Source organism: Mycteria americana, chromosome 2, assembly GCF_035582795.1.
Source record: "Mycteria americana isolate JAX WOST 10 ecotype Jacksonville Zoo and Gardens chromosome 2, USCA_MyAme_1.0, whole genome shotgun sequence".
In the NCBI taxonomy this organism is placed as follows: domain Eukaryota; kingdom Metazoa; phylum Chordata; class Aves; order Ciconiiformes; family Ciconiidae; genus Mycteria; species Mycteria americana.
The window spans coordinates 93,022,945-93,047,008 of NC_134366.1; the positions used below are offsets into that span (position 1 = coordinate 93,022,945).

The 24,064-nt window shown below is 45.3% G+C and overlaps 1 protein-coding gene across 2 annotated transcripts; it reads right to left on the bottom strand.

Moving 5' to 3' along the window:
• Nucleotides 1–260: 260 nt before the first annotated feature.
• OTULINL (OTU deubiquitinase with linear linkage specificity like) lies at nt 261–23,610 on the bottom strand. 2 transcript variants are annotated; one of them, XM_075494014.1, is made up of 8 exons: nt 23,525–23,610; nt 11,490–11,649; nt 10,784–10,815; nt 10,587–10,678; nt 6,765–6,914; nt 5,844–5,972; nt 2,296–2,568; nt 261–1,125 (listed from the first exon to the last, which is right to left on the bottom strand). In XM_075494014.1, exons 2-8 carry the CDS (start codon nt 11,594–11,596, stop codon nt 946–948), a joined length of 963 nt encoding a protein of 320 aa, XP_075350129.1. In that variant the 5' UTR covers nt 11,597–11,649; nt 23,525–23,610; the 3' UTR covers nt 261–945. The 2 variants fall into 2 exon arrangements, with proteins under 2 accessions (XP_075350129.1, XP_075350130.1); XM_075494015.1 differs by lacking the exon at nt 23,525–23,610 and adding an exon at nt 11,824–11,960.
• Between the last annotated feature and the right edge of the window lie 454 nt (nt 23,611–24,064).

Here is a 24,064-nt window from a genome sequence, read left to right on the forward strand (position 1 = left end):
TTTGTGAACGTATTCTGTGCACAGCCTTCTCAGATGAATTGCAAAGGAAATCTTGATATCTCTTGGCAGGTAATGTTGAAATCAGCCCTCAAAGGATTTACAAGTTGACAAAAACCATAGGCAGCTACCGAGTCTAACTCTATTGCATGTTACTTGTTAATTAATATTGCCCTTTTTAGGTTTGGGAAAGCTTGTGTACTTTCCTCAGTTATAAAGCAGATCTTCCATTCACTGGCACAGTATTCTTTTGTGTGGGGGTCGGTTCATACCCCCCCTGCCCGTGTAACATTTCTTAAGCTTCAGCTATCAGCGCTGAGTGCAACCAGCCTAATTTCAGGGGTCTGAAGTAAGTACAGCTGCTTGCTCTGCCCATCCCTGGAGGGAGGTGTTCCAGCAACCGGGGAAGCCACATGTGATTTGAAGCAGCTACGCAGAGGCCCCAGTTTACATCCTCCCGTCCTAGGCAGCCCCAAGTCAATGCACGTTTAATATCCCAGAATATAAGCTGTGGGACCCTGGAGTTGCTTCCTGTGTGAGTCATCCTGCCTAGCTAGAGACAGGCGAGGGAAAAGCAGTAATTGCTTTAGGAACTGGAGTTTAACCCATCCAGAGATGTCAGAGTAAACCTTTAGGCTAACAATGAAAAACCCAGCATTACCGTTGCCGCCTTTGTCATGCAGTCTAAGCTTTTTTGTCTGACAACCCTCAAATATGACATTTTTCCCCCAGACAGTATAGCAAAATATTTTATGGTTTTTATGGCTGACTGGTGGTGAAGTGAGCTGTAACGGGAAAGCAAAATGTTTACACAATAAACCCATAAATCATTTTGTAATCATTAACAAGCATTCTCAAAATCTTACTGCTGCCAATTAGAAACCTAATTCACTGGAACTGGTCACTCACTATATTATACAAAGGAAAAAAAAAAAAGTCATTGGTCCTTCACATTCTGAAGAGGGGGATGTGATAGTAGCGGTCGTCCTCGGTCAGGAGAGAAATTTCATTCCATTCCCTTCGGTATTCATCTGGATAGTTTACTTGAAATTCCTCAGTATTAAACCTATGCAGTCTGTAAACTCTTATCTTTACTTCAAGTAAGTATCCAAGAAGAAACAGTTCAACCTAAAGATGAAAGAAGTCTATAAGACATTTATTTTTAGACTTAAAAAACTAAACAGAAGATAATCGAAGTTAAGGCAAGTCACCTAGACTCAAAACAGTAGACAAGGAATAAAAGGGGCCCTTTTGTAAATGAAGTAAGAAAATTAAAAGTTGGAGGCTATTCTCAGTGTTCCAACAGTCCTTCCACTGCTCTTCTGCATGTAGAGGATATTCTGGTTAATGCTTGACACTTTGGATACATCCCTCTTCCACTGGACACGATACATCACCTGCTCCCAAAGCCAGCTCACAGCTTAGCGGGGAGCACGAAGGGACTAGCTATTACTAAAAGATTGATACATCTTGAAAAATGGGAAGCCTGCCACCTTGTGATCACTTGCTACATGAGGGAAATATAATAGTAAAAGGAAAAAAATATCCTTGTTCTTCATGTATATGAAACTTGAGAACTGGCATCTTTATTGACACTTCTTGCAAAGGATTGTTTAATCTGGAAAAATGCTTTGGAAAAAGCTCATGTGCTTCGGCACAGCCAGACAGAGCAGAACTCATCCAATTATAATCAAACTGCTCCTGAAGGTGACTGCAACGTGTAACAGCTGACTTGATAACTGAAATTGATTATACAAAATAATTTCACCCATTGGAAAGTGAAACTATTTGCAGAGTGGCAGTGTGGAGCTTAGATGTCAGTACTTAACTCCTCACTAAATATAAAATTGAAAGACAAATCTTAACATATAAAGGTGAACAATTAGTAGAGTTCTCATTATGTGCTCTTAAGAGACATTAGATCTAATGGGAACCAAAGAGAGGGGAAAAAATAAGTGCTGATAGAGGGTTTGGCATGGTGGAACAGATAGAAGAAGTGAAACAACAGGTCAAATGTGCATAATCTAAAATTATTTTACGTATCAAAGGTATCATTGTTCTAAACTATGTCTCATTTATAGCTTGCAGCATTTATTTTGGGCCCAGCAAGAAAACCATCCACCCCATTTTACTCTACTACAGTTTTTTTCCTGGAAGACAAATGACTATCCTCAGTTCACTTCCCCACATCCCAATGAAAAAAATGAGCTAGCTATCACGGATGATGTATGATATATTCACCTAATCACTTCAGAGATGATATAAGTTTTGTGATGTATTTTTCATTTATATCATTACCTGGTCTAGGCAAATAGAGTCACCTATGGAGTTCAGATGATTCATCATGAAACTCAAAGGGTCAGATGAAGAATCACGAGCAAGGAGAAGGCTAAAAAGATTGTGCATGGGTTCTTCCCTGTTCTTTATCTGCTCATAGGCTTCGACAACTTCGTAGAGCATGATGAATTTTATGGCCTCATATAGTTTGTGCTCCTTGCTCTCATCAGAAAACAGTGTATTACACAGGTTTCCTCTTTCTTCATGATCTTTAGTAGCACTTATTTCAGTCCACTGGAAAGCACACAGAAGAATATTAATCAAATTATTAAGAATTCTATTTAATATGAAAGATTCCAAAACAGGAACAATTGCCAGTCTGTACTATACCGTTACTGTGGCCAAATGGTGGTGCAAATAAGCGGGTGGCTCTTTGGGATCCGCAGTGAAATTTGAAGCCTTACACATTTCAGTTTCCATTTACCCAGCTGAACTTATTTGCTACAGACAGCTCCAAGCATCTGGATGCTAATGATAGTCTATGAGACATCAAATGTAATTCCCCTGTACAAAAGCCACTCTCCATCACCACAGAAAATCCAGGTATCGCTGTCAGGAAAGAGTCTGACAGGAGCGTAACCACCAAAAGGACCTCAGAAAGTTACAGGAAATCTGTGTGGGTGCATCAGACATACACACTAGGCCGTAAGCAAAGGTTAGATTAAGTGATGACTCCTGACCTGTTTGTAACTTACAGCTTCCAAAATTGAGTGATTTTCCTCTATAATACCCTTTACATTAAAGTTATCCTAGCTTCAATTCTTTAGATGCTGAGCCCAATTCAGAAGCATGTCAATTAAAAGGAACCTATACAAACTGGACAAGCCAGCATGGTGTTATGAACTGTACACACTTGTACGTCTTTAGCGTGTTCTGCTTCATGAGGTCAAGATAAGTTGGCTGCACAAGAAGGGACATGACAAGGACATGCATGGGACATGAATGGGGTAGGAATTTCTCATTCTGCTCACGGGTGATAATGAGAGCTCCTGAGCTCTCTGTTGCTCTGGAGGGGTCAAAAGCCAGTGCTCACACCCAGAAAATGGGCTGTCCAGGAGACAATGTTGGACTGGGTATCAAATCAGAAAGCTTAAAGCACCCAGTCCTGAACACAGTGGCTAAAAAGAGTCATCTGGAACGGAGGCTTTTTTTGGGATCACAATAAGAGATGATGCTCAGTGACTGGGATTCAAATGAATTTCAGTTAATTCTGTGCTTGTATTATTTATATATTGAAGGGGCCATAAACTGGGAAGTGCAACAACAAAAACCTAATTTAGCCATCAATAATAATAAATCGAGAAACAGATCCCCCATCTCTTCATGCACTCCTGAAGACTTTCCCTACAGGTTAAAAATGAGACCAAGTGGATGAACTGCCCCTCTGCCAGAGGACCTCTACTACCCAAGTGAAAAGCCTGTCCTGAGTGTAAAGCACCTACTAACCAACACGGCCCAGGCACAACAGCATCTGCAGGCAGCAGCCCACCAGATGATGACGGAGCTGGGAAAGGCAGCAGAGAGGCAAACGTCTCCAGCTTACCCAACAACCAGGCACTCTTCTGTGGCTTGGTCAATGGAGGCAACTCTGGAGTGAGGCCCAGACTCATGAGTTTGGGGTGCGTAGCAAGCCTCTTGAAAAAAAAGTGTGCAGATATATGACTAATATTCCTTGAAAGGCTTAAAATACCTTTGGCAGTAACGACTCCCTGCCACCCCTGTATCTTAAAACCATAGCTGGAGCAGACGTGCATCTATAAGCCTCAGACACTAAGTAATATTTACTAAATCTGGCTATTCGAACTCTGTGGAAACACACAAGGTTTCCTAGAGTATCAGCTAAATAAAGAAGTAAGCAGACAGTTAAATACAGCAGAACCCGAACTCCTAGTGCTCGCTCTTTAGCACTTTTCACACTACTAAATCTACCATAAAACCCTGTTAGTGAAAATAGGCAAAAATCCCTCTCACTGGCCAAACTGCATCTTTATAAACATAAAATAAAGTTGGGAGCTAGACCTCGTGCCCAGTAACAGCATAATGCATAACACAGCTGCTCTGCAACAATTTGTTAATTGTACAGATTAGTTCACCGTGCTGACTTGAAACTTTCTTCTGTACAAACATCCAGTTTAAATGCTTCATGCTAAGGAACTAACTTCAACTTACAAAGAATTACAACAAGATAAAAATAAAAGCCTAACCACCCAACACTGGCAAACGCAAAGAGCAACCAGAACAAAATGATAACGGCAGGCGAGAAGTACCAGGCACGTCTCAAGACGACAGGCAGTTGTCACTGTGGCGCAGCAAGGTTGCAGGCAAGGGACAAGGACCAGATCTCTATTTTGATTCCCTCTTTTTATTACTAATGCTTTGTTTCTAGAGCTAAATCAGTCTATTTGTGGCTTGTTGTTTTTCTTTAACTAACAATTACTGTCACTGAAAATAGGGTTTAAAAAAGTTGTGGCTCATATACACAGGGCCAATAAAAGGAACTAGCTTAAATGTGTACCAGTAAAATAAGCTGTTGTGGCTGTGGTAAGACAACCCAGAATCCTAAGGTGTATTGTAGAATTAAAAACGACAGTTTAAGGTCTGATATACTGGATAATGGATGCCTTCAGAGAAGCATTTCAACCCAGTCTTGGCCAAAACCCCGGAGTCCAGCAAATACCAGTATCTTTGATGGCTGTGACCCAGGAGAGCACACAAAGCAACTGCCCAGCAGGAGCTGGATGGGGAGGAGAGGGGTGGTGGTGTGCTAGGATCAGCTTGTGGCAAAGCAAATAGGAACAGTCCACAGCTTATGCAACTGCAGACATGCAGAAACCCCAGAGGAGCTCAAGGAAGGTGCAAGGTCTTGTCAGGCTGAATTTTTATCTGTTTCAAAAAGGCTTTGGGGCTATTAAAACTCCCAAAGTTTCAAATATGTAAGTAAGAGTTAGACTTCTGGTCGGGAACGCAAACAATCTGGATCTGCTGAGCAGAGGGGGCAGTGAGGCTGACAGGTCTATGTAATCAAGTGCTTCAGGTCACAGAGAGAAATTATAGTAAAACTGGATAAATACAACGTTTCATGGAGAGAGGAGCAGAGGAAAGACAATAGTTTGAGAAGAAAATGCATGATTCATTTGTTCCCTCCCATCTGGGGAGGGAATCCAGGAGGATCTCATACAGCATGCTGTTGTTTTTAATCGAAATGATGAGGTGTTGCAGGAGCCACTTGATGGCAAGGGCAACTAACCACGTAGCAGCTAACAGCTGTGGGGAGGACGGCCTCCCTAACTTTCAGGGGGTCCTAGTGAGGGGGAAAGCATTAACCTAGTAGATCCCCAAAAGCTGGATTCCCCTGCAGGAGAGGCGATGGCCTGCTCAGCAGCTCAGCGCTATGAACCTGGGAGGGAGGCTGACTGCCACAGAAATACGTAACAAGGAGCAGTTCCCTAACTCTGTCTCGACTCATTTCTCAGGGCTTCTATTCCCCCATCCATTTCCTAAATACTCACATTTGTCTTTAATGTCTCCATACATTTGCGCAATTTACCAAAGGCATTGGGACCCGTGTATCTTTCTGGCCCAAAACTGTATTGCTGAATCCAGTTGCAACCTTGAGAGTACAAAAGCTTTTCAGGGAGCTGGGGAGGGGGAAAAAAGAAAAAAGCTAATTAAGTAGAGATCATAACCATAACAAGAAGTAGAATATAAAGTTATATAAACTTGTCTACACACATTTTAATTTACGATGTGGTTCTGTCCTCTGGTTGTACAGTTCAAACAACAACAAAAAAATGGGCTTCAGGACAACTCGTATGTTAAGAAGGAGACTCCATTTGACTGCCAAGTCCTTAAGAAACTTTTAAAACAGGGCCAGCCAAAAAAGAAGAAAATATGCTCTCAGCAAAATATATAACCCACACTCTGGAAAAGCTGGATACATCCGAACTCAGTGAGGTTTTTAGGATTACAGACACCTTCCGGTTTGCACACACGTCCCACAGGCAGCAGCTATAGCTGCCCACCTCCCCGCTGCTGTCTTCTGCCGGAGCTCCGGGAGCCCAGGGCAGGATTCCTGCTGCTCCAGCAACACGCTCAGCAGCTCCCAAGCAAGCCACTGGACTTTGCACGGATGTGGACGAGGAGGATCCAAATATCCTTTTGTGTTAAGGAGACATCTAGCAGGGTGGCAGTAACATTTATCCATCCACTTTTTTTTTTTTTTTTTTTTTTACCATTTAGCCTCACGTTCACTTCAGTACGTTTAGATCAGGGACACTTTTTCAATTAAGTGTAGTTCAAAGAGTTTGAAAAACTTCTCTTTAAATTGCCCTCTACTTCCATATCAGACATGTCAGTTTTCACATTGAACAAAGCTTCCTTCTGCAGTGCAAGGTCACCTGAATCATGTTCATTTAGGAAATGAATTTTACCTTTAATATATCTTTCTCCTTCATCCATGATGGAAAAGGAATGCCTTGGCTGAATATCTGAAAAAGCACTGCTCTTAGTACACAATAGTTGTCCCTCCTGACTTGTCGCAGATATTTGATATGATAGCTCCAAAACAATTCTTCATATGCCTAGAAAAAGACCAAAAAAATTTAGCAATAAACATTTTAGATCTCGGACCATGTTGAATTGGAATCCAATTCCAAACTACTCATAAGAGGGGGCTAGGGGAAAGAGCGAGTATATTTATAAGTTTTATATACACAAAAATGTTCTAACTTCATAGGTTCTGTAAACACCTTACACTGGCACTGCCCCTTAAGAGTGATTCTGCACTCTCTCCAAACCCAGCGACTTCCTCCAGTCTCTGCACTGTTGCTGGTGTAAACGTTCACATGGTCAACCAAAGCAGAACCCATCAGTGAAGACTTCTTTGCCATAATAGCTTTAACCCCGACCACTTCACAACGTGTGCCAACACATGGGAAGGAGCAGCAAAAGGGCAGGAACCGGCGTCTGGAGGAAACTCCTTTTGGCAGAAACATCTTCTTGCACTGACCTGAACCCGTCATGCAACGGTGACCTAAGCAGATCTGGCAGCTCGCTGCTGAAGCGGATGCTGCTTCTTCCAGCTACACACTCCCGCTATTTCCTGTGCATCACCTCTGGCTCTCACCTGAGCCCTTGGTGAGACAATTCAGATCAATAAACTGGCAGAGAATCAGAAAGAAGACTCTACAGTTCCACAGGCGGCTGCATCAGTCTCACAGTTTGCTTCCTGAAGGGGGCAGGACGATGGTCTCAATTCCTGGTCCTCTTTCATCTCAGTTGCTTCCTCACCCCATCCCAACACCACTTCTCAGCTGCATGGTCTCCCCCACTCTTACTTTGCATTGGCCTACTGAATTCATCCTGCTGGGGGAGTTCCTGCTGTTCAGCAAGCTCAGGTGGCTCAGAGGAGGGTCCTTCAGGATGACCGGCTCTATCAGCTCACCGTCTTGGTGAACCACATCCAACAGAAGATGTAAGAGCCAGCACAAAAGAGGGAGAGAGACTGCTTAGCTAGAGTGAGGTGAGGAAAAGGGAGAGACAAGACAAGCAAGGGACTTTTGGGCACAGCAAGCAGGTTAGGCTGGTTCAAGATCTCATGAGACCTCATCCTAAAGTGTGCTCCTTACTGTGATAACTTCTCCGTGACATAACCACCGGTCCACTGGCTGCTCTATATAAAGGAGTCTCCTTTTCAGCTCTGATCACCTAGAAGGCCCATGGATTTTCTGAAAGGCTTGTTGCCCAGTATGTTTTTGCAAAGTTATTAAAAGCTTTGCTATCTTCTGTTACTTGTTCCTCCAAATCACTTTTGGCCTTGTTGCGTGTTGTTCTGGGCACTTTTGGCATTGCTGCGTTCCTGCATTTAATCTGGCAAAGTTGGATCCTTTCTCTCTTCATCATTTGGACACAACTGCAGCTTTTTGAAAGTTATCTTCTTTTTTCTCTTAACTCCCTTATGCTGCTGTTTAGCCTTAGCAGCTTCATTATACCCTTTCTTAAGTCCTTCTTGTTATGCATTTGCTCTGTGATTCCAATACCATGACCTAAAGCTACGTCAAATATATGTCAAATATACCGACCATAAATACTCAAGACTCTTAGCTGTCTTTTAGCTTCTTTTTAACATAATTCCTTGTTTTTATGTAGTTTCCCTTTCTGAAGGTAGATGCAATTGTAATAATTTTTTTTGCTTTGTTGTTCTTGCAAGGATGTTGAATACAAGTATATGCTGTCTCCTGTTCCAGAGAACAGCAACAGAAATGAGAAAGCAACACTTTGAGGCAGATCCTGTGCGCTACTCAGGACCAAGGCAAGGGTTGCTTCCTTTCCTCAAGGCTCCCTGAAAAGCTGATCCATGAAACAGTCTGCGGCAGCACCTCGAAGTTCAGCCCCACAGCTGTAGCCAGTGCAGATGGCTAGCTGGTGTCTCTCATTACTGCTGCATCTCCTGCCCCCCCGCCTTTCTGATCTCTCTCAGCGTCTCACAGTCAGGGTTCCCACCGTCATCAGATAATCGGAAATACGGACCCAGTGCTGTATTTGTCCAGTACTCATCTGAAATGCCACACCATGAGGATAGGAGGATATAATGTCACAGTTAGCTGATTCACTGGATTTGACTCTAAGCTTGCTTCAACGGATACTACCACTCTACCACCGGTATAGCTACTTTAGCTGTAAGTTTTATGGGAAAAGTAAAAATCCAGCCCGTGGTCTTTGAGCCTACCTTGGTGACTGAGACTTAACATAGTTGAAACAGAGAGCCATAAAACACGCGTTTGCTCCTCTTTGCTCCTGAGCCCACCCCTGTCACAAGTTAGCGTACCGTAGCGCTGCTCCAACTTCAGGCACCGGTCAGGGCCCTTCGGAGGGCACCGCTGCTCCCACCATGCCCCCTGCCACGCTGCCTCCGTTAATGGCACCACGATATCATTGCGTGTGCAGTAACATACGTCTTTTGCGGGAAGGGCAGCTGCCATTTCTGCCTATCGGGTGTAAGGACGTACACACAATGTACAGAACTGAAAAACATGCTGGTGAGCTGACAGAAAACAGTGTGTCTAGTGTGGGTGAGCCATGAATTTACGAGGTCCTTGGCTCAGGAGTTCAGCTATCCGTGACCCAAAGCCCGGTTCAATGCAGCACAACTCTGCCACCTTGACTCACAGTTATGAAGAAAACTTACTAAGCTGCAAGAAACTATTTCAGCTAAAATGATGCAAGGTAAGAGAAATAAAAATCCAGGGAGAAGTATAATTATTAAGATAGTTGCAGCTAGCAGCTCAAAGATACAACAGGGAAAAAAGAGGGGAAAAAAAAAACCACAAAAAAACACCTTACATAGAAAGGAATAAAAACCACAGAAGAAGAAAAAAAAAAGATAATCAGAAAAGAGCAGCACGGAGGATTAGCTGATGCCCACAAGCAGCGGCGGCTGCCACCTCCCCACACAGCCCAGGGCTGTCTCCAGCCACCCCTCAGCGGCTCACTGGGGTGCTGAGGATGATGAGGATATTAACTGTGAGATTAACAGCTCGTTAGTCCCGGCTACGTGTGGCAGGAGGCAGCAGGAGCTGCCGGGTGTCGTTGGCCCGCGTGTGCCCTGCTGGCAGCGCGTCCTGCAGGGGAAGATGCCGGCGCAGAAGGGCCTGGGCCAAGGCAGCGCCGCGGACGGAGGCTGTGCGAAGGCAGGGGATGGCCACCATCCAGCACGCTGGTCCTCGCTCGCCCACTGAGCACCGACCTGGCCTGGCACAGGTCAGATGTGAGCTCCGGCCCCGCCGGCCCCCAGCTGCAGCCGAGGCAGCCGGACAGCGGGTCTCGCCGGCTGCTGGGGAGGCTGCCAAGCACTGGCTGCTCTCACGTGGACCTTCAGAGACATGGGTGTGTTTCATTCCTCCCTGGAATGAGAGTTTTTACCTTAAATCAAAGGCTGGCCAAGAGACCGCGCCTAAGACCAAGCTGTACTGTGGTACTAGGGACGATTTTTCCTGTTAAAGCCGCTGCGTGGGTCACTGGCGCTACAGGTGGGAATTCGGAGAAGATGCAAGACTAAAACCTGATCTACATTTTGACCAGCTCTGCTGCAGTCTTTATCTAGACCCATGTTCATGCTGTCCCTTTTGCTTTTCATCTGACCAGCCGGTGTAGCAGGCTCTGGTAGCTGCGGCAGCTGCTTGCACTAGGAGTGCTCGTCCTTTCCCAGGCACTTCTACCCCGTCCTCATGCAGAGATTAAAATTTAACTCTTACCTCCCTCATGTGTTTGGCCTGCTTTGTCTCTCCTTTCCATTCTCTCGCACTATAACCAAGCAGATCAACTTCTGTCAGCACACTGAGATTCCCTAAATCAAGATTAATTCACAGATTAGTTACCTTCTGCTGTTCTGCATCTAAAGGGGGGGGGGGGGGGGAGGTTAATGAATACGGAATGACAACAAAAAGATTACTTATGAGTTTTCTCCGAAGATAGTTGCTCCACCTGAAATCCAAAGGATAAAACAGGTGTCAAACAGGAGTTGTCAAAGGTCAGTATCTACTGAAATAAGCAACTGTCCTGGTTTCAGCTGAGATGGAGTTAATTTTCTTTATAGTGGCTGGTATGGAGCTATATTTTGGATTTGTGCTGAAAATAGTGTTGATAATACAGAGATGTTTTAGTTGTTGCTGCACTAGTCAAGGACTTTTCAGCTTCCCATGCTCTGCCAGGTGCACAAGAAGCTGGGAGGGGACACGGCTGGGACAGCTGACCCCAACTGACCAAAGGGACATCCCATACCATGTGGCATCATGCTCAGCATATACAGCTGGGGAAGAAGAAGGAAGGGGGGACGTTTGGAGTGATGGCGTTTGTTTTCCCAAGTAACCGTTACGCGTGATGGAGCCCTGCTGTCCTGGGGATGGCTGAACACCTGCCTGCCCATGGGAAGCAGTGAATGAATTCCTTGTTTTGCTTTGCTTGTGTGTGGCTTTTGCTTTCCCTATTAAACTGTTTTTATCTCAACCCACGAGTATCTCACTTTTACCCTTCCAATTCTCCCCCCCATCCCACCGAGGGGGAGTGAGCGAGTGGCTGCGTGGGGCTGAGTTGCCAGCTGGGGCTAAACCATGGCAGCAATGGTGTGGAAGATTAAAGCCTGCATAATAAAAACCTACCGTTTCAGGAGCTGTGCTAAAAAGCTGTATAGCCTTCTGCAATACCAAAAAACAGCAACGAGGAAAGACATGCTTAGCATTAGCTGCAGTTTCACTTTTTGCCACATGAGACACAAGGATTGCTTGGTGGCTGTTGTCCAGGGCCGCACCTCATGCCTTCCTAAAAGAGGGATAAAAAAGAGAGAGGAAAAAATCTTGTCACTGTTTTGCAATACTGGTTTCTATTTGTTTTGTTACAAAAAGAAAAATCATCCAAGTACGATACCACTCCAAATGAAACACAAAACGTGAAATGTAAAAGGCGAGTATATTTTTATATATTTAATATACATACTTTATATACTTAGTTTTTCACGTTTCTAGGGTTTTGGGTGCACGTGGTTCACATTTCCCAGCTTTCCTCCACCCAGTGAAGGCTAGATACGTAGCTACAATGGAGCCAGAGGAAGACTGATATCAAAGCAACTGTTCAATAACAAAAAAAAAAAAAAGGTTTTTTTTGCTTCAGGATGTGCTGATCCAGAGACCTGTACTGTCATTCCTTTGTCACTTAGTCAAGGTTTTAAAGACCAGGGGCTCCTGGGAGTTGTAGTCTACAAAGGGGCCATATAAGGCAATATTAGCTGACTAAGCATCATACGACTGTCCAGGGAATTAAAGGAATGTTCCTGCCTCAATTTGGGTAAGCTTAGGGTCAATTTAAAACTCCAGAGAAAGCTCCTCGCTGGGGATTTGGTAGAAAGCGCCGGAGATCATCACAAAGGGGGTGCGCTCTCACTGTTCTTCACAGACATAAACCAGGACACGTTTCTGTTGCTCTCTTGGCAATACAGGCAGGGTTGGGGAAGGTTTTGGTTATCTTTTGTTGATAAGAAAACCTAGAATTGAAAGAGGGCCTGGAGACTGAATAGTTGACAAAGGCAGTATCGGCTCCCTAAGTGAGAAATTCATCCTCTGGCTGAAAATCGAGTATAGGAAATTCCCAGAGTTTATGATCAACAGCTGCTCTATTATTAACTTATTTATTGATTTAGTACAAAACTTTAAGAGAACTCAACTTTTTATAAAGGCATCCCCAGAGAGGGCTGAGAAGATCCTTCTCCAGAGAGTCCACAAAGGGAATTACTCATTCAGCATAGTTTTATGTCAGTTGAACTTCTGCCCCTCCTGGCTTTAACAGGAAATTTAAGAGGGGCTTAAGTTTTCCAAGGAAGTTAAGCCCATGCACTGTGGACAACTATCCAGCCGAAGAATTACATATGAATCCCAACCTTGGCAACGAGATAAACAGCCACGCATACATTTTTACAAGCACTGTTGCATATACACAGAGCACTGCTTGTATTTGGCCTTTTCCAACATTCTGTTGTTTGAAGAAGTTTTATTACAGGATGTCATATGCAAGTTGTCCGGAGGCAAGACCCAAACCTCGTGTCTCCCATGAACAAAAGGCAGGTTAAGATCTGTAAATGAAAAGGTGTTAATAAACTTTAAAGAGGTAATCGGAGAAGCTTTTGGGGTGCTAGTTCCCATTTACACAAAACCCATATGCTGTGAACATACAAGACGATGGACAGGTCTTCTGTCAGCTTCTACTCGTAGGCTGCACCAACGCGTGCGTACCTGGCACGACCGGGGGTTACGCCTGCACGCGCTGAGTAGGAAAAAGCAAGACATGCATTCACGCACAACCAAAAAGACCAAAAATCTGAAGCTGCAGGAAACGTTTATTACTGATGCCAAGTGACAGACAGCACGACGTCAGCTGTAAGGTTTGGAAATGGCATAACTCACGGAAACACCAGGAGACTCCCACTTACAGCACACACGCACGCTGCTGATGGACACCAATAGGCACGTTCTCAATAAGCACCCAAATTGCTGCCTAGAGAACAACGACTGAGAATTAGTAACAGATGACAGTCCTGGCAGAATCAAGCCACCACAATTTTTTCTCTCTCTTAAGATAAAGGCATCAGCATTGGAAAAAACCTCAGTAGACTGTAAGTAACTGAACCTTCTGCTAACCAGAATGGAACCTGAAGGCTTACAAATGTTGTTCAGCCCATGGATCAGTGGGTGTTTTGGATTTACATTGTCACGCTGTTGTACGAAAACCAATGAAATTCCTTAACAGCAATTTAAGCATATAGTATCAAAAGGAAGATGCAGCAGACTTTCATTTCATTACTTAAAATGACCGTATGGCCCCTCTTTTGATTTTGAACAAACTGAGACTATAAAAAGTGAGAGCTGGTCCATCTGTTAAAATGACGTGCTTTGCTTTATGGAGTACCAGAAATACTTGTGGATGCAAAATTTTCTGCCTTTACCCCTTTTACAGGCAAAAAGATGAGAGGTCTGCATCAGCTTTTAAGTTGAATCAGGCAATCTTTTGAAAAAGCTTTTGGTGGTATTAATCCTGAAAAAAACCTACTGGAGTCCCACAAACCCAGGTATATGGTTAACAGGTGCATGAGCAACTGTTCTGCAAGGAGTGCTGGCAAGCACTGGCTTACTGATTTCAATCAAAACCACAAATCGATGTCAGAGAACATCAGATAACCAAACATTGTTCATCCATTTTTATTTAATATGGGGGATTTATAAGTAGGTATTTCCCTAATAAAAAGCCCAATGGGAGATGGGAAAACCTGCAAACGAGTGATTTTGAGTACTTTTGCTACGCTTGTATTACAGCATACCCTGGACTTCATAAACTTTCCCTCCTGTCATGGGAAAGCTGCTGTTCAAACAGCACTTCGTGATTCAGTTACTACTTTCAGTGCTTATGTCACACTTAGAAATATAATTACATTTTTTAATTCAAGTAAATGACATTTAGAAGTGGCAGTTGGATCGCAAAGTGCTGCTGGTAAAAATACATCACGAACAAGACAGGAATTAAAGAAGAGGGCAGTTTAAAATAGATCTTTCCACCCCCTCCCTGCCCCGTCCGAAGTTCTTCAGAAACCGAAGAGCAATTAAATTAATAACACACTGGCGGGGGGAATAAAATAAACCCATGGATTTTTAAACCCAATTCATTCCCTGGCATATGGACACAATTCATCCGGTTCCTCAGGAGACGGTGACAACCCGTGGGTGCTGCAACCGGCTGCTGGGCTCACATCCTTTTGCAGACTGAGCGCGAGCATCACCGCGAGGACAGGGAGGCCTGACTCTTCTCCCACGCAGGAGAACGGAGCCCTGGGACTTCTAACACAGCTCCTAGCAGAAATTTGGATGAACAGAGGTTGAACAGCGCTGAAGTAGGAGCTGATAGCAGTGTTTATCTTACAATGCAAGTAGTACGCCGTGTTTTCTTCTCATGCCACATCATCAACTTCCTGCTAGTGCCAAACCTTAAGCTGTTACCACCACCATCACCCCCCCCAAAGTCAGCAGGAAAGACATGCAGAATATAAACAAACAAACAAACAAAACCAAAAAACCCCCAACAAAAAAGGCCAGAAAAAAGATGAGTAACAGACATCTGCAACATCTGCTTCTTTCACAAGTAACTCAAGAAGAGTCTCTAAAGGATTAGCTCCACATTTGACTCCCGCACAACTGTTTTGGAGGCTGCCACCTTAAAAATGCATAACTGATGAAATGCAAAATGTAAGGGATCAGCTTGAGAACTAGCAGGCAGCACTGTACGCAGCTTTGAAGCACAATCCAATATTCCAGCAAGTCTCATGGCACATTCACCCTTTTACTTTTTTCCTCCCTCCCTGAAAAGGCCAACAGGAAGATAACAGAGTGTCTTCCAAAATTAAAAGCTGACCATGTGACGTCTTTTCAGGACGTTCCTCTTCACAGTCTTTTTGGTACTGAAAGCAGGACATAGTACTTGTTACCATAAAGCGGCCAAGTTTCATACTCCCATCACACACCACTATGTTCCTAGTTCCCGAAAAGCAGCTGTCCCCTCCTTCAAAGAGGGAGACAGAATTTGGGATCCCTCTGTTCCAACCCTTCTGCTGCCCACCCGTACCCCTCCTTCTCCCTCCTCTCCTGGATCCAGAGCTAGGAAGACAGACCCCTCAACTGAGAGATGCAAGGCTTGGCACGGAGGTCCAAGTCTGCCTGCGTTCCGCGTGTGCCTGCAGAGCTCCTCACAGTTGCACATCACTTTTTTCCAGACCATGTAGTATCAGTACCGAGGTGTGTTATAAAATAGGCCAAGTCCCTCTTTTACGGGAAAACAAGCAAACTTATCTTTATAGAGCAGGCATCAGCGTGATGCACAGAGGCACACATACACCTCAACTGCCTGAACCAAGAGGGAGAGACAGACAAAAAGCTATTAATTATACAAATTCAACACCTACAACAGATTATACCCCGTAACAGCTTAGAAGAGAGAAATGTGCCTTTTTAAGTAGTGCCAAGTCATTACAGAGTCTTTGATTTCCCAGTTTATTATCAGTGTCACACCAAAAAAATGAAAAATTACTGAAAACAGATCAAGCACAAAACACGGTATGTAGGAAGCACTGCTTAATCCAGTAACTATTTCATTACAAAACCCTTACTTTACAGAGCAAAGCAATGTCAACGTGTTAAGCAAACCTTCTTCACCTGTTGTAATACAACAACTAGAGATGAGGATCTCTACTTGGTATAAGAAGAAAAAGAAAATCATTTACAAGGAAAGATAGTAATCGTCAGCAACTTATCGAAAGTTCAGCCATGTCTGCTGATCAGATCTCAATTTCTACTCCAAAAAATAACAAAACAGAACCCCAGCCCCAAACCGTAACTGGAATCACACAATTACCTAGAAAATGGAATAGTTTCGGTAGCACTGAGGCCCATCACTTGCAAAAAAGGCTTTATTTACAGAGCTGTCCTGCATAGGAGTCCCAAGTGCTTTCTCAGCTATTGTCCCCTTTCTGCAAAGATCTTTCACAAAAAATAGAGTAGAAAGGCTGGCAGCCTTCTTTGGACTCCCTGATCGTCAACAGGACTGGGCTCCCAGATGGTCGCCGAACTGCTGCTGTAAAGGTAGCTATCCAGTTGTGACATTTACTTATTCCTACCCTGTAGCAACAAGCATAACGCGTTCTTACCTACTGTGTGATTATCTAAAATATACCCTATTAGAGTTACCTTTACAAACCCCATTTCATCTATATAATCAAGATATTAAAGCATGCCCTAGCCTGCACATACCATTCCCCTCTCTCCAAATCCCTACTAGAACAAAAGGAAAGTTCTGTTCTTGATCTCGTGTATAATTCAGCTTCCTTTTTAAGGCACGGGGTGCTGCATCCAGGACTTTCAGATGAATAAAGCTCAGCTACACTTCCATTTATGTAAGAAAAAACATGAGAGAAGCCTTCCGAGAATTTACAGTCCAGAGCAAGATGTGAAAAGCATTTCATGCCATAAAAAACAAGTATCTCTTTAAAGCTCTTATTCCTAAGTATGAGTAAAAAATAATGAAAAAATAAAATAACCTCCTTTTAAAGAAGGAGCCTCTGAAATTTTTGCTACTGTGATGATTTTTTTTTTAATGTGGAAAAAAATCCATCCTCATTCAGAATTGCTATCTAATGCCTGTAGACTTCAAACAGAACTTACGTAAATACTAAATCTATTATTTGAAGGAAGCCCACTCTAAGGATTCTTATTATGCCTGCTGCTGAGTTGCATGCTGAGTCATCCCTAATGCTGCTCATGTTTGTTTCTGGTTTATCTATTTGCAAACACAACTCTCAAAATGCCTTTTATAATTTTTTTTTTTTGCTGTGCTGAATCCAAACTGACACAGTAAAGGAAATATTTTCCTCCTGAACATCTTCTTACGCTTAAGTTTAGCTGAAAGGCTAAGTGGTGTAAATGCCTTGGGTTTTTCTGTTGATTTGCCTAGACAACTGAAGCTTTGGTTACGGGAAAAAAACGTTGAAGTCTTACTCAGCAATAAGAATTATCTTCCTCCTCCTTTTTTGAAATCTTGTTTGCTAGACAGCACAAGACTTGTACCTACAGCCCAGCCCTCCAAGGGTGTGCCGTCATTAGGCGCTGACGAGGCTGGGTGGTACCACAGGCAGCATCCCTCCAGCTCCCCACAGGCAGCATCCCTCCAGCTCCCCACAGGCAGCATCCCTCCAGCTCTGTGCAGGCAGCATCCCTCCAGCTCCCCACAGGCAGCATCCCTCCAGCTCTGTGCAGGCAGCATCCCTCCAGCTCCCCACAGGCAGCATCCCTCCAGCTCTGTGCAGGCAGCATCCCTCCAGCTCCCCACAGGCAGCATCCCTCCAGCTCTGTGCAGGCAGCATCCCTCCAGCTCCGCACAGGCAGCATCCCTCCAGCTCCGCGCAGGCAGAGGTCCAGCAGGCTGCAGCGGCGGCTGCCCCCTCCCCAGGGCTCCCCGGCACGGGGGTGGATGCACGCCCGACCCCCGGCAGCGCAGGTGCCAGGTCACTGCCGCCCAGGAGGAGCGGGACCTTCTCGAGCCTGCCGCCCGTCCCCCCAAAGGAAGGGACTGGTGGGCTCTGCGACTCCGGCAAGACCCGCAGCAGCGGCCACCGCGTTGGCACTGGAGGAGGGATGCAAGTGGCAAAGCAGAGAAGCCCCCCGGCTGCACACGAGGAGGGGTGAAAGGCACCTGGATCGAGGCAGAGGGAACGTCAACAGAAAGCCGCACGGGAAAGATCCCAATGCGAGCAGCATAGAGGAAAACAAGCTGCTTACTGGACTCCACCGGCAGCGCTCCTGGGACAAAACACCCCCTGGACAGCCCCGGGTGAGTCCCCGGCCTCTCGGTGGTCACCAGCTGGCACATTCCTAAACAGTGGCTTGACACCTTGAGGGGTCCTTTGCTGAAGTGCTGTAGCCCAGAAGAGAAAGCAGCAAGAAATGCCAGTCACCTTGGTAGGCACGCACTGCGGGACAGTCCAAGGAATTTTAAGTTCCCACCTGTCGATAAACAGTTATCCCAACTGATAGCTGGGAAAAGAGCAGCATCAAGTAATCCATGACAAACAAAAAAATCAACTCATCTGAGCTTGTTTACCGTCTAAGCAGTATCAGTCACAGCTGTTCATTCTTACAGGTGGTGCGTACATCTGCCGTCAGGTAAAGACCCTGCTTGGAAAGCCTTTGGCCAGGCTGCATCCCCGTAGCTCGTCATTCCCCTCCCCGTACAGGCTCCAACTGCTGCACCCTCGCGACACAGATTTTACATCTGCCTTCAGAGCATAGCCCTCTCCACAAGCGTACCAGACTCTGCGTGCAGTGAAGCGCCATGCAGAGTTGTGTTATTTTTCATATGGATTAATAATCACATATAAGTTCGCATTAATAATCACAAATAATTCACATCTCCTGGTGGTGTGTCAGATCACAAAGCCTGTGCTTTCCCACTCGGTATGTGCAGAGGTTATTCCAGCTGTGTTATTTGTTTGCTTGGGAGTTGTACTTGTCTCTCTTCCTCTTTCCAAGACAGATTAGAAGCAGAAGGGAAAGGCAACAGCCAAATATCAAAGCCATCACTCTGAATGCAAACGACAGAAATTGGCCTCGCATCTCTCCCCCTGCCTCTCAACGCCCAGTCTGATGCAAGTCAAAACTTCAGCTTTATTCTGCCAAGCTAATGCTATTAGGATGGAAGCAGCTGGGGTGTTTAAACCCTGCTCTCTCTTCATCTTTTAAAGGGCAACAGTTTCAAACTGGCATTTTTTAATTAGCTCACACGCATAGGAGTCCTCTGCCCCTTTTTGAGAGTGCATTACTGGGCGCTTCGTGCCTAAAATCTTAAGCAAAAAAGGCATGCATCAAGATAACTTAAATTTCAGTTACTATCACTCAGTGTAATACCAAAGTCATAGCTAGTACAAACATTTCATAAAAATGTGATTCAAGAACCCAGAATATTCTGTGTGGAAGCTCTCTGCTTGTAAAAACACAGTATTATTATTGCTAATGCACATTTGGTGTTGTTACAGACAGTTGGATGCTAGGAGACTCTTCAAGCGAAGTGCTCTGGTCATCGGTCGCAGGGACCAAGAGACCACGGTTCCCTGACACCTCTGCATTTGCACGAACTGCCTAAAAACTGGACAGTTACGTGGCAAGGTCTATATAAAACACAAATTACGCAGCCCTGTAAAATATGGTTAAGTGTGACCCTGCATATCGAGCTCTTCTTGAGGGGCTGGCACTTGGCAGAGGCACAACTTACTTCACTTGTAAACTAAGAAAATGAAATACAGAGTACTGGACAGTTTCTAAGCTTGGAACCTGGCAGCGTAATTTTTAAAGATTTACAATGATAGGAAATCTCCTATTTTTAAGACCTCAGCCTTTGGCAAGCATGTCACAGCTGAAATTCGTGCGCAGGAAGTGACACGAAGTGAAACCAGAACTGAGGAACAGCGAAGGGGTCCGCAGGTCGCTCCCGGACAAACGCGGCAGGCACACGCACGGCGTGGAGCTGTGCTCAGAGCAAAACGGGGGGAAACCGGTCGGACGTCTCTTTGTCACACAGACACACCTAAAACAAGTATTTTAAGTTTGCAGAAAGACTGATTTTGCACAAAACCGGCAATTAAAAACTTGCCAGCATTTCCCTGGTGGCAACTGACCTGCGGGCAGTGCCAAGCACCTTGCCATGATGCTTCTTCGCTGCACAGATGCTAGGGCGGACTTGATGACAGTCAAAGCCCCACCACGCACACAGTATCAAGGCACTAGTTTGATGCTAAGGTACACATTTCCTACTTTCATAGCACCATTCACCCAATGTGACCACCCCGCCCTGGAAACATGAATGCTAAACACTCAAAAAATCTGGAAAATCTTGGCAACATATGGACAAGGAATCTGAGACGGGGTCTGGCCCAAGACCACATGCAGAGCTAGTGACAGGACTAGAGACTGAATATGTACAGCCACATCATCCCGTAGTTTTAGCCCTCCACCTTAACGTGATGTGGCTCAAATAAGACAACACAACTCTTCTGCTCAGTCAACAGCCTTCTCCTCAGAGAAATGTTTGTTGAAAGAAATGTTTGGGCAGCACAAGTCGCCTTGCTAGCCACATCCCTCTGCAAGGGTACATGCTGTAAGTGGCATCTGTCCCCGCCGGTGACATGGGGACAGGAGCTGGAGACACACCTCCTCTCTCCATCAGGAGCTTCCAGCACCTCCACACAGGCTATAGAGAAATCCCAAGCACTGGGGTCTGGATCCTGAGGATGCCAAAAACGTACAGTATCAGTCCTCAGCAGTGAAAAAGTGGGAAGAAGCTACAAAGACAGAGTAAGCCTGAAAAGAAGCTAAATGCTGCTGACTTAAAAATTTCTCAGAAAATTCATGAAGTAGCCTGCAGCAGTTTTGGAGTCTTTTACAAAGTTTGCCCTCACTGGAGCCTTCTCAAGAAGTGGACATCCTTTTTTCCCTCCTTTTCCTCTTTATCTCCTTTTTTTCCTCACTTATGCTGAGGCAAAGCTTTGACATGATTTTATAGGATCAGGCAACAGATAGCCCAACCATGAGTTATACTGTTCATGGGAAAAAACCAAACTTTCCATCAAACCAGATTTTGTAATATACAAACTAAACTCTCTCTCGCACATCAGAACTGGTACAAGATCCCCAGCTACAAACTCCGCTCTTAAAACTGTCATTGACCGCTTTTATGTTGCTGTGGCTGAAGTACACGAGTCCTAGCAGTTTTCTATCATGAAACACTGACATTTTAGTTAATAAATAGCTATTTCTCTGTCTTTCTGGAAGGCACAACATTGTCGTGTCTGATCCCCGGCGCTGCAACCATGCACAGAGGAACCGGCGTTTGCCACACCGGGAATCCCAGGAGCAGAGCACATGGGCAAAGCTCCCTGTCACGGCTACGTGCCGGCACTATGCCAGCTGTATCAACCCAGGAGTGCAGAAAGGATGCCGTGTGTCCACCATGCTCGCCCAAATTCCCTCAAAGCAGAAAACAGATCCTGAAACGATCCGGGGTCAGATGTCAGACAGCAACTCTGATTAGCGTTTGACTTTAAAGAGTACTATAACTCCTTTAGAAGTCAGAATGCTTGAATAAAAACATCATTAGAATAGGACTAATGTGGCTCAATGGTAATTTTTTAAAAAATAATTTCACAGCCTAAAACAAGACAAAATTAATAAGCTCCTGAAGGTAAACTTTATGCAATTCTAATCACACCCACAAATTCAGTTATGCAAGTGTAATGAAAGCAGCGTAATTATACAACCTTTTGACTCCTGAGCACTGGTTATTCCCTTGTGTTTTCAAAACAACCAAATTATAACCATACTCATCTCCCCTAGTATAGTTTGGCACCGTGACTCCCACGGTTCAGCTGCATGGGGTCAGGAGGTACAGCATAGAGCTATTTCTGAAATCTCAAACTCATTTGCCTGGGTAATCATGCAAGGTCAATCATTTTCAGACATTAAGCTCAAGAAAAACTGCAGACATTACTGAAAAACCCTTTAATATTTGTTGTTATATCCTCGGTAGATAGGATGTGACCTGGAAGCTGTATCTAAGAAAAAAGGTGGACAGAAAGTCCTGATGCTGAATGGGAAATCCACACCATCTAGTCAGGCAACCTGGTCCAACAAGTTAAACAAAATGAAAAGACTTCTATCCCAGTGGCAAAAAAAAATCAGAACTGCAAAAATTAAATAATTTTTTCAGAATTCCAAATCCAAATGCAGATACTTATCCATAAAAGCACTTACATTTAATACGCTGGCCAGCATTTTAATGGTGCTTTTGCCCTTGAAAATAAATTCTAACACCCTTCACTTGGCAGCATTTTGTATAGATATGCAAAATCGCAGCTCTTCCTCTCACTGTATGGTGACCCCTTCAATTTCTAACTAAATTATTTGTCCAGCAGTAAAGAAATAAAATTCTTAAAGGAGCAAACTTCAGTGACTACAAAGAAGTTTTCTGAGCCTTAAAACCAAAATGGGCCATTTCTTCCTGTTTCACACACTTCACCTCTGTGTTTTATCACTTGCGGAAACGGGAGTGGGCCACAGGACAGAAGCGGGAATAACTGTCCTTGCACGGATTAGCAACAGAGCAGTTAGCACCACGCTAGCTTAAAACTCGCTTACTAAATGCCAGAGAGATCTGGTTCTTTCTCCACTGCAGAAAATGAAAGTGTAAGTGGAATACAATTTGTAGAGCTCCTCCAAAAAGCAAACCAGTTGGTTAGTATGAAAGGCAGCACAAAAAGAGAGCTGGACCAGTAAGCATCAAAGCAGAAACGTATCCTAAAATGTACAGCAGAAAAGCAAGCTGGCAGGGCATGGCATCTTCCATCTAAAAGACCACTTCACAGTGACATGAGAGATGCCTGACACCCAGAGCTACACACAACCGGCAAGCAGATCAGAAGGGGTGCGTGTCCATCTTCCCAAGTCTTCCCGAATCGCGTCCTCATTTCTGATCCCCTTTTTCCTAAGCCTTCACCACTGCGATGGCAATAGAAACCAGTCTGCAACATTTAAATTCAGATTCCACACAGTAAAAAGAAAAAAAAACCCAACCAAACAAAAAACCAAACCAAACCACTAAACCAAAAAAGCCCAGAAAACAAACAGCAAGACCCCAAGGGCACACCTGTTGTGAACACGGCACGGGTCGTTGTTTTACAACCAGGACGATCTCCACGCACATTGGAGCTACAGCGCAGAGCACTCGGAACACACCAGATCCCAGACAAAAGCCGAACCCATCTCAAACCCATAAAACTCCTCCCAGGAGACCCCTCAGCCCCTCTGGAGACCCAGCCCCAGCCCCGAGTGGCTCCGGTGCCCCGCAGCCCTCCGGCCCCGCCGAGGCAGGTGCGCCGGGGGCTGAGCCGCACCGGCTTTCGAGCCGCTTTCCGGGTATCGCCGCTCCAGGAAAACGGCCCCGAAAGAGTCAAGCGGGAAAGAAAATAATAAAAAAAAATAAAGCAGCAACAAACGCCCCCAAACCCTCGCCGCGACGGCGGGCACCCCACCAGCCCCCCGCAGCCCCCGCCGCCCCTCACCGCTCCGCCGCCCTCCGCCTGCGCCTCCCCGGGGACCAAACCCCGGCTGCCAAGGAAAGGCCGGCACCGCCCGGGGCGGGGATCCCGCCGGGCCGCCCCCCCGCTCGCCCGGCCCGGCCCGGGGCCCTGCTGCCGCCGGCGGCCCCCAGCGGTGCTCCGCTCCGCTCCGCTCCGCTCGGCTCGGCTCGGCCCGGCTCTCGCCCGGGCGGGGGTTGCTTTCGCTTTGCTGAGAAGGCCTGAGACCCCTCGCCGAAACCGAGGGGTAAGCCAGGCAGCCTGGTGGTCGCGGACCCCGTTTCGGGGAGGGAGGCCAACCCTTGTCACCCATCTCTCAGCCTGTCCTCAGCTTAAGGAACGAGTGGAGTTCTCCATTTCCCCAGCAGTCCCCGCAGTTCCTCCATCAGTTGGATAGAATTTGTGCTTTGGTGTCACGCTACATTATTTTACATTTTATAGCAGCAGTTCCCTTAATGGAGACCGAGGTCATCAGCATCCGTAGGAGATCTAGCCGTGAACCTTAAACACAACTTATCGACTTCG